General features: G+C 43.6%; 1 protein-coding gene across 1 annotated transcript; it reads right to left on the bottom strand.

Annotated features, from left to right (window-relative positions):
• Positions 1-6,810: 6,810 nt before the first annotated feature.
• Positions 6,811-10,001, bottom strand: LOC119359071 (tau-cadinol synthase-like). The gene is made up of 6 exons (XM_037625411.1): positions 9,691-10,001; positions 8,584-8,667; positions 7,755-7,952; positions 7,530-7,665; positions 7,200-7,448; positions 6,811-7,098 (listed from the first exon to the last, which is right to left on the bottom strand). Exons 1-6 carry the CDS (start codon positions 9,999-10,001, stop codon positions 6,811-6,813), a joined length of 1,266 nt encoding a protein of 421 aa, XP_037481308.1.
• Between the last annotated feature and the right edge of the window lie 5,258 nt (positions 10,002-15,259).

Genomic DNA, 15,259 nt, shown 5'->3' with positions numbered 1-15,259 from the left:
AGAATAATGGTTGTTCTATTTATATGAGTAATATCTTTTATGGTCATGCACCCTTGAAGAGTGGTCTATTTTTGATGAATCTCGATAGTAGTGATACACATATTCATAATGTTGAAGCCAAAAGATGCAGAGTTGATAATGATAGTGCAACTTATTTGTGGCACTGCCGTTTAGGTCATATCGGTGTAAAGCGCATGAAGAAACTCCATACTGATGGACTTTTGGAATCACTTGATTATGAATCACTTGGTACTTGCGAACTGTGCCTCATGGGCAAGATGACTAAAACACCGTTCTTCGGTACTATGGAGAGAGCAACAGATTTGTTGGAAATCATACATACAGATGTATGTGGTCCGATGAATATTGAGGCTCGTGGCGGATATCGTTATTTTCTCACCTTCACAGATGACTTAAGCAGATATGGGTATATCTACTTAATGAAACATAAGTCCGAAACATTTGAAAAGTTCAAAGAATTTCAGAGTGAAGTTGAAAATCATCGTAACAAGAAAATAAAGTTTCTACGATCTGATCGTGGAGGAGAATATTTGAGTTACGAGTTTGGTGTACATTTGAAGCAATGCGGAATAGTTTCGCAACTCACGCCACCCGGAACACCACAGCGTAATGGTGTGTCCGAACGTCATAATCGTACTTTACTAGATATGGTGCGATCCATGATGTCTTTTACTGATTTACCGCTATCGTTTTGGGGTTATGCTTTAGAGACGGCCGCATTCACGTTAAATAGGGCACCATCAAAATCCGTTGAGATGACACCTTATGAACTATGGTTTGGCAAGAAACCAAAGTTGTCGTTTCTTAAAGTTTTGGGCTGCGATGCTTATGTGAAAAAGCTTCAACCTGATAAGCTCGAACCAAAATCGAAGAAATGTGTCTTCATAGGATACCCAAAGGAGACTGTTGGGTACACCTTCTATCACAGATCCGAAGGCAAGATATTCGTTGCTAAGAATGGATCCTTTCTAGAGAAGGAGTTTCTCTCGAAAGAAGTGAGTGGGAGGAAAGTAGAACTTGATGAAGTAACTGTACCTGCTCCCTTATTGGAAAGTAGTTCATCACAGAAACCGGTTTCTGCGACACCTACACCAATTAGTGAGGAATTTAATGATGATGATCATGAAATTTCAGATCAAGTTACTACTGAGCCTCGTAGATCAACCAGAGTAAGATCCGCACCAGAGTGGTACGGTAATCCTGTTCTGGAAATCATGCTACTAGATCATGATGAACCTACAAACTATGAAGAAGCGATGGTGAGCCCAGATTCCGCAAAGTGGCTTGAAGCCATGAAATCTGAGATGAGATCCATGTATGAGAACAAAGTATGGACTTTGGTTGACTTTCCCGATGATCGGCAAGCAATTGAGAATAAATGGATCTTCAAGAAGAAGACTGACGCCGACGGTAATATTACTGTCTACAAAGCTCGACTTGTCGCAAAAGGTTTTCGACAAGTTCAAGGGGTTGACTACGATGAGACCTTCTCACCCGTAGCGATGCTTAAGTCTGTCCGAATCATGTTAGCAATTGCCGCATTTTATGATTATGAAATTTGGCAGATGGATGTCAAAACTGCATTCCTGAATGGATTTCTGGAAGAAGAGTTGTATATGATGCAACCGGAAGGTTTTGTCGATCCAAAGGGAGCTAACAAAGTGTGCAAACTCCAGCGATCCATTTATGGACTGGTGCAAGCCTCTCGGAGTTGGAATAAACGCTTTGATAGTGTGATCAAAGCATTTGGTTTTATACAGACTTTCGGAGAAGTCTGTATTTACAAGAAAGTGAGTGGGAGCTCTGTAGCATTTCTGATATTATATGTGGATGACATATTACTGATTGGAAATGATATAGAATTTGTGGATGGCATAAAGGGATACTTGAATAAGAGTTTTTCAATGAAAGACCTCGGTGAAGCTACTTACATATTAGGAATAAAGATCTATAGAGATAGATCAAGACGCTTAATTGGACTTTCACAAAGCACATACCTTGAAAAGATTTTGAAGAAGTTCAAAATGGATCAAGCAAAGAAAGGGTTCTTGCCTGTGTTACAAGGTGTGAAGTTGAGTCAGACTCAATGCCCGACCACTGCAGAAGATAGAGAGAAAATGAAAGATGTTCCCTATGCTTCAGCCATAGGCTCTATCATGTATGCAATGCTGTGTACCAGACCTGATGTGTGCCTTGCTATAAGTTTAGCAGGGAGGTACCAAAGTAATCCAGGAGTGGATCACTGGACAACGGTCAAGAACATCCTGAAATACCTGAAAAGGACTGAGGATATGTTTCTCATATATGGAGGTGACAAAGAGCTCATCGTAAACGGTTACGTTGATGCAAGCTTTGACACTGATCCGGACGATTCTAAATCGCAAACCGGAGACGTGTTTACATTAAACGGTGGAGCTGTCAGTTGGTGCAGTTCTAAACAAAGCGTCATGGCGGGATCTACATGTGAAGCGGAGTACATAGCTACTTTGGAAGCAGCAAACGAAGGAGTCTGGATGAAGGAGTTCATATCCGATCTAGGTGTCATACCTAGTGCATCGGGTCCAATGAAAATCTTTTGTGACAATACTAGTGCAATTGCCTTGGCAAAGGAATCCAGATTTCACAAGAGAACCAAACACATCAAAAGACGCTTCAATTCTATCCGGGATCTAGTCCAGGTGGGAGACATAGAGATTTGCAAGATACATACGGAGCTGAATGTAGCAGACCCATTGACTAAGCCTCTTCCACGAGCAAAACATGATCAGCACCAAAGCTCCATGGGTGTTAGAATCATTACTGTGTAATCTAGATTATTGACTCTAGTGCAAGTGGGAGACTGAAGGAAATATGCCCTAGAGGCAATAATAAAGTTATTATTTATTTCCTTATATCATGATAAAGGTTTATTATTCATGCTAGAATTGTATTAACCGGAAACATAATGCATGTGTGAATATATAGACAAATAGAGTGTCACTAGTATGCCTCTACATGACTAGCTCGTTAATCAAAGATGGTTATGTTTCCTAACCATGGACAAAGAGTTGTCATTTGATTAACGGGATCACATCATTAGTTGAATAATCTGATTGACATGACCCATTCCATTAGCTTAGCACCCGATCGTTTAGTATGTTGCTTTTGCTTTCTTCATGACTTATACATGTTCCTATGACTATGAGATTATGTAACTCCCGTGTGCCGGAGGAACACTTTGTGTGCTACCAAACGTCACAACCTAACTGGGTGATTATAAAGGTGCTCTACAGGTGTCTCCAAAGGTACATGTTGGGTTGACGTATTTCGAGATTAGGATTTGTCACTCCGATCGTCGGAGAGGTATCTCTGGGCCCTCTCGGTAATACACATCACTTAAGCCTTGCAAGCATTGCAGCTAATGAGTTAGTTGCGAGATGATGTATTACAGAACGAGTAAAGAGACTTGCCGGTAACGAGATTGAACTAGGTATTGGATACCGACGATCGAATCTCGGGCAAGTAACATACCGATGACAAAGGGAACAACGTATGTAGTTATGCGGTCTGACCGATAAAGATCTTCGTAGAATATGTAGGAGCCAATATGGGCATCCAGGTCCCGCTATTGGTTATTGACCGGAGATGTGTCTCAGTCATGTCTACATTGTTCTCGAACCGTAGGGTCCGCACGCTTAAAGTTACGATGACAGTTTCATTATGAGTTTATGTATTTTGATGTACCGAAGGTTGTTCGGAGTCCCGGATGTGATCACGGACATGACGAGGAGTCTCGAAATGGTCGAGACATAAAGATCGATATATTGGAAGCCTATATTTGGACATCGAAATCGTTCCGGGTGAAATCGGCATTTTACCGGAGTACCGGGGGTTACCGGAACCCCCCTGAGGGTTATTGGGCCTACATGGGCCTTGAGGGAGAAGAGAGAAGGAGGCAGGAGGTGGCCGCGCGCCCCTCCCCTTCCTAGTCCGAATAGGACAAGGGAAGGGGGGCGGCGCCCCCCCTTTCCTTCCCCTCTTCCTCCTCTTTCCCCCCTTCTCCTTCTCCAACTAGGAAAGAAGGGAGTCCTACTCCCGGTAGGAGTAGGACTCCCCCCTGGCGCGCCTCTCCTTGGCCGGCCGCCCCCTCCCCTTGGCTCCTTTATATACGGGGGTAGGGGGCACCCTAGGACACACAAGTTGATCTTCGTGATCGTTCCTTAGCCGTGTGCGGTGCCCCCCTCCACAATATTACACCTCGATCATATTATAGCGGTGCTTAGGCGAAGCCCTGCGATGGTTAAACATCAAGATCGTCACCACGACGTCGTGCTGATGAAACTCCTCCCCAAAGCTTTGCTGGATCGGAGCCCGGGGTACGTCATCGAGCTATACGTGTGTCAAGAACTCGGAGGTGCCAGAGTAACGGTGCTTGGATCGGTTGGACCGGGAAGACGTACGACTACTTCCTCTACGTAGCGTCAACGCTTCCGCTTCAGTCTATGAGGGTACGTAGACAACACTCTCCCCTCTCATTGCTATGCATCACCATGATCTTGCGTGTGCGTAGGAATTTTTTTTAAATTACTATGTTCTCCAACAGTTAATCATATGGTGATGTGAACTATTGGTGTTAAATCACATGGCGATGTGAACTAGATTATTGACTCTAGTGCAAGTGGGAGACTGAAGGAAATATGCTGTAGAGGCAATAATAAAGTTATTATTTATTTCCTTATATCATGATAAATGTTTATTATTCATGCTAGAATTGTATTAACCGGAAACATGATACATGTGTGAATACATAGACAAACAGAGTGTCACTAGTATGCCTCTACTTGACTAGCTCGTTGATCAAAGATGGTCATGTTTCCTAGCCATAGACAAAGAGTTGTCATTTGATTAACGGGATCACATCATTAGGAGAATGATGTGATTGACTTGACCCATTCCGTTAGCATAGCACTTGATCGTTTAGTTTATTGCTATTGCTTTCTTCATGACTTATACATGTTCCTATGACTATGAGATTATGCAACTCCTGTTTACCGGAGAAACACTTTGTGTGCTACCAAACGTCACAATGTAACTGGGTGATTATAAAGGTGCTCTACAGGTGTCTCCGAAGGTACTTATTGGGTTGGCGTATTTCGAGATTAGGATTTGTCACTCCGGTTGTCGGAGAGATATCTCTGGGCCCACTCGGTAATGCACATCACTATAAGCCTTGCAAGCATTGCAACTAATGAGTTAGTTGCGGGATGATGTATTACGGAATGAGTAAAGGGACTTGCTGGTAACGATATTGAACTAGGTATTGAGATATCGACGATCGAATCTCGGGCAAGTAACATACCGATGACAAAGGGAACAATGTATGTTGTTATGCGGTTTGACCGATAAAGATCTTCGTAGAATATGTAGGAGCCAATATGAGCATCCAGGTTCCGCTATCGGTTATTGACCGGAGACGTGTCTCGGTCATGTCTACATAGTTCTCGAACCCGTAGGGTCCGCACGCTTAAAGTTTGATGACGGTTATATTATGAGTTTATGTGTTTTGATGTACCGAAGGAGTTCGGAGTCCCGGATGAGATCGGGGACATGACGAGGAGTCTCGAAATGGTCGAGACGTAAAGATCGATATATTGGACGACTATATTCGGACATCGGAAAGGTTCCGAGTGATTCGGGTATTTTCGGGAGTACCGTGGAGTTACAGGAATTCGTATTGGGCCTTAATGGGCCATACGGGAAAGGAGAGAAAGGCCTCAAAGGGTGGCCGCACCCCTCCCCATGGGCTGGTCCGAATTGGACTAGGGAGGGGGGCGCCCCCTTCCTTCCTTCTCCTTTTCCCTTCCCTTTCCTTCCCTCCTACTCCTACTACTTGGAAGGGCTCCTAGCTCTACTAGGAAAGGGGGAATCCTACTCCCGGTGGGAGTAGGACTCCCCTAGGGCGCGCCATAGAGAGGGCCGGACCTCCCCCTCCTCCACTCCTTTATATACGGGGCAGGGGGCACCCCAAAGACACACAAGTTGATCTTCGTGATCGTTCCTTAGCCGTGTGCGGTGCCCCCTTCCACCATATTCCACCTCGGTCATATCGTAGCGGTGCTTAGGCGAAGTCCTGCGTCGGTAGAACATCATCACCGTCATCACGCCGTCGTGCTGACGAAACTCTCCCTTAACACTCGGCTGGATCGGGGTTCGAGGGACGTCACCGAGTTGAACGTGTGCAGAACTCGGAGGTGCCGTATGTTCGGTACTTGGATCGGTCGGATCGGGAAGACGTACGACTACTTCCTCTACGTTGTGTCAACACTTCCGTTGCCGGTCTACGAGGGTACGTAGACAACACTCTCCCCTCTCGTTGCTATGCATCATCATGATCTTGCGTGTGCGTAGGATTTTTTTTTTGAAATTACTACGTTCCCTAACAGAAATGTCATGTAATGTGATGCAAACAATGTTGCCGAGCAAGATAAAAGGGTATTCTCACCTTTCTGAGAAATAATAATGTAAATTGGCACACTTAAAATCTATGATCTTTAAGGACTTATGCCCCGGAAAGAAAAAGTACTCCATTGCGGCAAATGGAGTTCTTTTTGTACAATGATAATTAATAAGATAAGTATAAAACATAGAGACACACAATTATATCTGATATCATCCAAAAATTATGAATGCAATAACTTATTTATCATATTTATTTATAGGGATAAAGACAATGCACAAGCTCCAATTAACACGTCATGGTGCACAGTGGCATCTTTACTGAAGATAAACTGCCACACAACCTATTAGAGCCTACATGGGAATGGTTTCAACAAAAAGGCTCTCAACGGTATCCTTAAGATGGATATTGAAGGTATATGCATCTTTCTCAGCATAGAATAATGGCATGCTATTAGCAAAGTTAATAATCCTCCGCACCATCGGGAGTTGTGCGTGATGTTGAAAGAGAGCTTGATTTAGAGTTTTCCAGTCATCTTCTAGCAGTGAAAGGATCTTGGAAATGGCAACCGCACTTGTGACCCTATGCTCAACCATGTAACACTCTATAGAGGTTGTTATATCTCCCTTGGCCTTCCCGCCCTGCATATTTATATTATAATAGTAATTAGATACATTATCTTGATTCCCGGTGGTGGTTGATGCTTATAGTTTGGCCTAAATAAGAAGATGAAAGAGTATACTTTAAATGCAGCAATGTCATCCATTAGACATGCTATCTTCCCGCATGATATGGTGACATTAGGGTAACCAGCTGCCCACTCAAATGATTCCCTCGTCACTAGATCACCCATGCCAACCATCAAACCTATACATAATGTTGGTGATCCTATGGACATGGCAGATAAACTCATTTGATCTTTGAAGCTTGGCTTGTGATTCTGGTGTAACCATTCAGCTTCTTGGAGATAATAAGCTGATAGATCTTGAAACTACATAGAAGAAAATAAATTAGATAGAAAGCCATCAGTATATAGAATGATAGTAATGATATAAGGCACATGGTGGTGTACCACTTTCCGGGCATAGGCAACATGGTAGGTGTCACGAATGGCCACTTCACGCTTATGTTCATTAAATATCCTCAACAATTCAATATAGAATCTTTGAAGGTAGTTGGGTAGAAGAGAAGTGGCACTCTCATCCCATCTACATGTCGTCAATGAAAAATTAAATAGAAACTGATTGTATGTTAGTTCTTGACACATGGATGTAAATCAAATCCAAATTTAACAAACCTTTGTATGGCCGCATTTAGCAATCGACATTCCTCTATGGTGGCATGGGAATCATACGTGTCATCCATCAGGGAAATAAGCATCAACTGCTTCGTAAGAAATATTCTGGACAACGCAAAATCTTTCTCATGGTATATCGCATAGCACCAAATGTAACCCTCGACCAGGCGGTCCCGAGCATAGTTTAGCCCGACATGTCTGTAAAGATCACGCCACCACCTACAATACTTTGGTTAGTCCAGGTAAAATAGATTTTTTCCCTAATAATCCACATGATGGACAATGTCCAAACTATATATGTGTAGGATACAACATGTGAAGGGCACATTTTATATTGATTCCATCTTCATTGTGTAATTGAGTATGACGAAGACATACTTAGTGAGATATTTCAGTTCCTTCAAGTGGACATGCTATAGAAGGTTAAAATCCAGCTTTGCTAGCTCCAATAGAGTTGGGTTATGTCCTTCCTCATGCTTATACTCAGAGATATAACGCAATGTTTCCATCCTCTTAAACGTCCTTGAGAATGGCATGTGAAGGGCACGTTTGACTTGCTCAACTAAAGGGGACTTGAGAGTGTCCCTCATCAATTGAAGATGGTGCCTTGAAAAAGAGATAGCTTGTTCCAGTGATGGCTCGGCATGAATGAGAAGATGAGCTGCGTTGTATAGACATAAAAGTCCCTTAGGGTCACTAGTAATATCTTCCCTAAAGCTCCCATCTTCATTTTTAAATTTGTCGAAAACATCTGCAAGACAAATGTTGGCGAGACATTGTTCAAATAACTCATGCCATTTTATAGTTAGTAATGAAAGCTCAGTGTTACCCTAGTGGAGAATAATATTGTTCTATGATTTGTGAATATTCGTGCAAAAATCCATCTCTGCACCCGAGCTCATCTGCACCCGCGCTGACGAAAAAAATCAAAACAAATACTAGAAAAAATCTAATTTTTTTGTGTGGTAGACAATTTGATGCGTCAGGTCCGCTCCAATTTTAAATCATTTGGACATCTGAGGAGCTCTCAGCAAAAAAGACAAATTAGGGGTCTGTAATTTTTTTATTGTTCATGTACTGTTTTGGCCTGATTTATCTTTTTTGCTGAGAGCTGCTCAGATGTCCGAATGACTTAAAATTTGGAGTGGGCCCTCATGCATCAAATTGTCTACCGCACAAAAAATGATTTTTTTGAATTTATTTTGAATTTTTATGAATTATTTTCTAACCGGGTGTAGATGAGCCTGGGCACTGAATCGCCCTACTCATATTCGTTCCTTGTATTTATTTATTTATAAATAGATACTCCATACACACCTGAAGACACCCAAAGACCATGCTCTCTAAGCAAGCGAAACCGAAGGGCAACCTGATGGAGGCTAGAGATATTGAATTCACCCTCAAAAATTTGACTTAACGTGGTATCAACATGTTTCTTAAAGTGATGATCTATTCCAAGATGTTGGACAGTGTCCAATAAGGTTATTCTTTCCACCATGCAGTTGCAACTCTTAAACAACATGTCAACGTCCTCCTTTAATTTGTCAGCCCTTGCACTCATCCATTTCTCCGACCTCTGCACACATGCACGAATGCATTGATTAGCTAGGTCAAACCAAAAGGGACAATACATACCTGAAAGTAATAGGTATGCCATTTGTGATGACTAATATTTTTATACTCCCTTCAATCCATATTAATTGTCGCTGATTTAGTACAAAGTTCTAAATTAGTGACAATTAATATGGATCTCAGAGAATATTATATTTTTAGGACTTTATGTCTATTAATATACCATATATGCATATAAAAATTAATGCCAAAAAAATTCTAAGTTGAGAGAATAGCTTGTAATATTGCAATGAAACAAATATCTTGATTGGTGATGTTCGTCCCAAACCATAATGATGAGGAAGAAAGCAAATTATATGTATACGTGGGGGTAGTGTATGCCTGCAGTGGTTTTGGCTCGTAGTTGAGGAAGTAGTCACCCCACAAAGAGGGCCCATAGCTGGACAACATCTTGGGAGCAACGTCATCATAATCCACATCTGTTGTTTCTTGTTCAATACTAGAGGATGGTGTAGCTTTCGCTGCCACAGGTGATGCTTGGACATGGGGGAAGCAGGGGCGAGGAGATGCTTGGAGAGGAAGACGAGAGGAGTAGTTGCCACGGGTTGCGATGGCAGATGAGAAGAAGGGGTTGCTAAAGAGGATTGGCGGTGTTGGCGTCAAACTCACTGCCATCGTGTAATGAGTTTAGTGTAGTTGTGACTTGTGACCTAGGAAGCAGCGTGGTACCCAGGTTTTATAAGAGCATCCACATCCATGGAGCTTTTATATAGGAAAGATGTTGTGTACGTCTAACCTCCACCACTCAGTGAACTGTCGGCCTCCTGAATCCTCATCCACACCAGGCTCTTGCGTTCATGTAGTAGGTCGTTGTCGACTTGTCGTGTAACCTGCCCTTGCCGAGCGCGCTAATAGTTTGTAAACGGAAGGTAGTGTGGGAATTAAAGTTAATGATGACATACCATTACTTCCAGACACATAAAGGCCTAAGACAAGGAGATCCGATGTCCCCTATCCTGTTTAACATTGTGGTGGATATGTTAGCAATTTTGATAGGAAGGGCTAAGGAAAATGGTCACGTAGGTGGATTGGTACCTCATCTCGTTGATGGAGGTGTATCCATCCTTCAGTACGCTGATGATACAATTATCTTTATGGAGTATGACTTGGCCAAGGCGAGAAATATGAAGCTTGTGTTATGCCTATTTGAACAATTGACCGGATTAAAAATTAACTTTCATAAGAGCGAGCTGTTCTGTTTTGGTAGAGCCAAAGACGAACAGGAGGCTTATAGGCAATTGTTTGGGTGCGAGTTAGGAGAGTTACCCTTCTCTTACCTGGGTATTCCAATCCACCATCGTAGGCTGACAAATAAAGAGTGGAAGTGCATCGAGGACCGATTTGAGAAGAAATTGAGTTGTTGGAAGGGTAAGCTCATGTCATACGAAGGCCGATTAATCCTGATTAATTCGGTGCTCACGAGTATGCCTATGTTTCTCCTATCGTTCTTTGAGGTTCCAGTTGGTGTTAGGAAGAGACTGGACTTCTATCGATCGCGTTTCTTTTGGCAGGGTGATGAGCTTAAACGAAAATAACGGCTTGCTAAATGGGATATCATTTGTAGACCGAAAGACCAAGGGGGTCTCGGTATTGAGAATCTAGAAGTTAAGAATAGATGCCTTCTTAGCAAGTGGCTGTGGAAGCTCTCAACGGAGAATGATGCCATGTGGGCTCAAATTCTTCGTTCCAAGTACCTCCAGACAAAAACTTTGTCCCAGGTTACAGTCAGGTCGACTAATTCACCTTTTTGGAAAGGTCTGATGAAAGTCAAATAATCTTTCTTTAATAGGATGAAGTTTGTTATTGGAAACGGCTCTAGTACACGTTTCTGGGAGGATACTTGGCTCAGCGAGACACCTTTGGCCATCCAATATCCGTCTTTGTACCGTATTGTTCAACGACGTGAAGTGTTCGTCGCCTCAGTATTTCAATCTATGCCCCTTAATATTCAGTTCCGACGGACGCTAGCGGGCAATCGTTGGGAAGAATGGCTCCGTTTAGTTAGGAGACTAATGGAGGTCCAACTATCTCAACAACCCGATGAATTACGCTGGAAATTGACTAGGTCTGGAGTATTCACTGTTAAATCAATGTATATTGATGTTATTAATTCGAACTCCATTCCTACCTTTAAGCATGTTTGGGTTGTCAAAATTCCTTTGAAAATAAAAGTGTTTATGTGGTTTGTCCATAAACAAGTTATTTTAACCAAGGACAACTTGATAAAGCGTAGTTGGACAGGACCTACTAGGTGTAGTTTCTGTGATCGGGATGAGACAATCAAACATCTCTTTTTTGATTGCCCGTTGGCCAAAGTACTTTGGCAGACGGTCCACATTGCTTTTAATATAAATCCACCGAATTCTGTTAACACGTTATTTGGGACATGGCTTAACGGGATTGAGCCTGACTTAGCGAGACACATTCGGGTTGGAGTTTGTGCTTTGCTGTGGACTATCTGGACCTGCAGAAATGATTTGGTTTTTAACAAAATATCATGTATTCATTTTTTGCAGGTTTTATTCCGAACTACGGCTCTGATCCGTTCCTGGTCGCTACTCACCCAGATGGAGGCCAGGGAGCACTTGGTTACTGGGTCTTTCCGATGGAAGATGGTAGCTCGGGATATCTTCAACCGGTTTGGATGGCGGTCATGTAATAGGATAAGCATGTAGTTTACCTATCTAGTTTTAGCCAGCCGGTTGTGGCGTCTTTACATGGCTAGTGGGTGTTTCTAGCCCTTTTTGGCTCTGTGTGAACTTTCTTTTGCTTTTTATTACTTTTTGAAGACCTTGGAACCATGTTTGCACTGCTTTATTTGTTTAATAAGATGGCCGTATGCATCTTTTTAATACAGAGGCCGGGGATTTCCCCCTTTTCTAAAAAAGAGGCAGTCAATCTTTTAAACATGGAGACATGCGTATCACCGCCAGACATAGAACTTGTCACCGAACGAACTTCTGCTGGAGATGAAGGGGCATCACGCTTGTAAAAAAACTGAATAGGATACAATGTATCCATAATTCATAGACGATCTTGAGCTCATATGCTCCCACATAAACAATATATAAGAAAATATAACTGAATATTTGTGGCATCAAAGATGTTCAAGTGTTCTAGGTGCGCAAAAAATTACGTCAAGAAATGACACCTGAGGAGCTGTAGACAGAAAAAAAAGGGCTTTCCAGAAGGCCATTTGTCCATCAAATTTTGCATTCACCTAGCACACTCAAGCATCCTTGGTACCAAAAACGTTTAGATTTTTTTTGAATTTACTGTTCATCTAGGTAGAGAGAAACACACACCATTTGAGCCAATATTGTTGGGAAATACTCCTGCATGGGTAAGTATGCGTGGGGCGTGTGTATGAACGCCTGTAACAGACGCTTCTAACTACCGAATAGGTGGTATAATCTAACCAAATGAACAAAAAAAACTAGATCACGGTCTACCGAACGAATGACGGAATGATCTCTCCTACTCAAGAATAAAATCTTAGCGTAGTATTTTTATTGAGGAGTCAGTCTAACCAAATATAATCTTATTAAGAGGAATTGGCATGGAAGCGTGCAATGTGTTTTTTGTCACTATGATGAGACTATAAAACACTTGTTCTTTCAATGCAAATTGACTTGTCTTATATGGTTAGTCATCAGTAGTTTCTGACTTGTATCCTTCATGTAGTATTGCTAATATTTCTGGTAACTGGTTACATGGGATCAATAACAAGTTTAAAACTCTTCTTGGGGTGGGGGCGCTTGCCGTGATTTGGTCGCATTGGCTATGAAGAAATGATAAGGTTTTAACGATAAAAGTTCTTCTGTTCTGCAGGTTATCTACAGATGTATTGGTACGCTCTGTTTATAGTCGTCTCTACATCATGTGGAGAATCAAGACCTGTTTACGGAGGTGTGCACATGCTTGGAGGCCACGGCGAGGGATATTTTACCCGACATGGATGGCAGCATGATGTTTCGATTGGCCCTCCTATGTCTTAGGCGTTATACAGTCTCCACATGATTACTTGTATTCCGCTTTTTCTGTTTTTCTGAAACTTGGACTTGGTTATGCTTGTATGCATCTCAGTTATGCGGAGGCCGGATGTAATGCTTAAACCTTTTAAGCAATAAAGCACCCTTTATTAAAAAATATCATAGTTCTTGCTAAATTTCGTACTAGTTATCATGATTTGCGCGACACATCAAACTACCTTTAGATCATATGCAACCAAAAGTACCAAATCCCGGTACCCAAGCGATAGGCGCGTTTGTGGACAGTGACGGGACAACAAACAAAATTTATCCCCCACAATCAGATACATCAAATCGAATTCTCAAATCCATATTCTTCTCATGCTACATACGTACATAGCTAAACTCGTGTCATCGGTCTACCAAAAATTAACATGCTCTACTAACTACGAAGGAAGCGGCAGTGGGGAAAGTTCATCCACGGCCGCCCTTGCCCTTTCCATCATCCGTGCGGCTCTAGCGGTCGAAGATGCAAAACGGATCGAGGTGGATCTGCTCACTGCCGGAGTTGTCCGATCCATCATCGTCCTTGGCCTTCTTCTCCTTAGGAGGCCAACCCGACCGTGGCACAGACCACCCGACTTTACTCTTTTATCATCTCCTTCACTACACTCCTTTTCGCCGCCTCTTGGCTATGCAGGCACTGGGGCCTCCTCCGATGCTACTTCGCAGGCTGCCAAAGCCTCCCTCGCTTGAAGCGAGCCCGCAGCCTAGCGCATCGGGCTTGCCATGCCTCCTTTTTGGATTGACAACAACTCATGGAGGCGCGGATGGCCTCTTTTTTGGTGTCTGGCGCCACAGAGACGAGGCGCCACCAAAATGGTTCCGACGGCACAACGGGGTTTCTCCATGTGGTGGCCACCGCTTCCGGCGAGACCGTGGTCACACGCTAAGATTCATCGGCCCTAGATCAAAGCGTCATTTGGGTAACGGATGCCCGACGGCTCACGGAAGATCGGGGGAGGATGCACTCCTCATGGGAACGTCGGAGAGCAGCGCGGTCGGGCATCTGCTCCTCCAGAGCTACAAGGGATTCGCTCCTAGTCCTCAGATCCAGACATCTCTGAGTCGAATCCAGTGGCCTCCATGGAGGAGAATGCCAGAGCTTGACGGAGAGGAGCTTGATAGTGTGGGAGGGAAGTGGGGAGTGGAATGCGGCTAGGGTTTTGTCAGGAGTGCGTATAGGGTCCAATTTATGTGGGGCCGAGTGGGCCAGAGTCGGTCGGATCCGACATGACGGGCTCGTCCAGGCATCCCCATGTCCACCCTACATATGGGCTGAATATGGGGAGTATCACTCAGTCCGGGCTTTTGGGCCGATTAGAGCAAGGACTTGGCAAATCCAGGACCTAAAATGGCCGCGCCATGGATGCGCACGTGCACGTCCGCGGGCAGTGACTGGCTCAAATTTACTCCTCTGCATTCGGATACCTCATATTTGAAACCTTAAATCAATACAAAGCATGCAAACGAGGAAATCCTACGTAGATCAACCTATACTACCTTAATCCTCGTCGGAGATGTCCACTATCTCCGTGCCCGGCTCCAGGTACATGGGTGGCATCCGCAACTCCGGCTCTTGTGGCTCCTCTGGCTGCTCCACCTTGTCCTCCGTGCCCGCCACCGTGTCAAGTTCGGCGAAAAGTGTGTTGGCCGCCGCCCGTTCCCGCCGGATGAACTGCTGGTTGGTCTCGACATATGCCTCATCCTGGATGGACTCCAGGATGGCATGCTGCTCCTCCATCTTCGCCACTTGGGCGACCGCGAACTCTGCCATGGCGTCCTCCATGTCGAAGACCGCAACCGGCACTGGCTCGTCATCCGGCTCCTCCTCCTCCGGAT

This window comes from Triticum dicoccoides, chromosome 2A (assembly GCF_002162155.2).
Source record: "Triticum dicoccoides isolate Atlit2015 ecotype Zavitan chromosome 2A, WEW_v2.0, whole genome shotgun sequence".
Lineage (NCBI taxonomy): Eukaryota > Viridiplantae > Streptophyta > Magnoliopsida > Poales > Poaceae > Triticum > Triticum dicoccoides.
Note: the sequence above shows the minus strand (reverse complement) of the source record. Positions and strands in the feature narration are given on the sequence as shown.

Excerpts from the sequence above, each read along its gene's own strand:
- LOC119359071 (XM_037625411.1), bottom strand. The coding sequence starts at position 10,001 with ATGGCAGTGAGTTTGACGCCAACACCGCCAATCCTCTTTAGCAACCCC. Across the intron at positions 7,666-7,754 it reads CTAAATGCGGCCATACAAAG|ATGGGATGAGAGTGCCACTT; the intron begins GTTTGTTAAATT and ends GACGACATGTAG. Across the intron at positions 7,099-7,199 it reads ATGACATTGCTGCATTTAAA|GGCGGGAAGGCCAAGGGAGA; the intron begins GTATACTCTTTC and ends ATAAATATGCAG.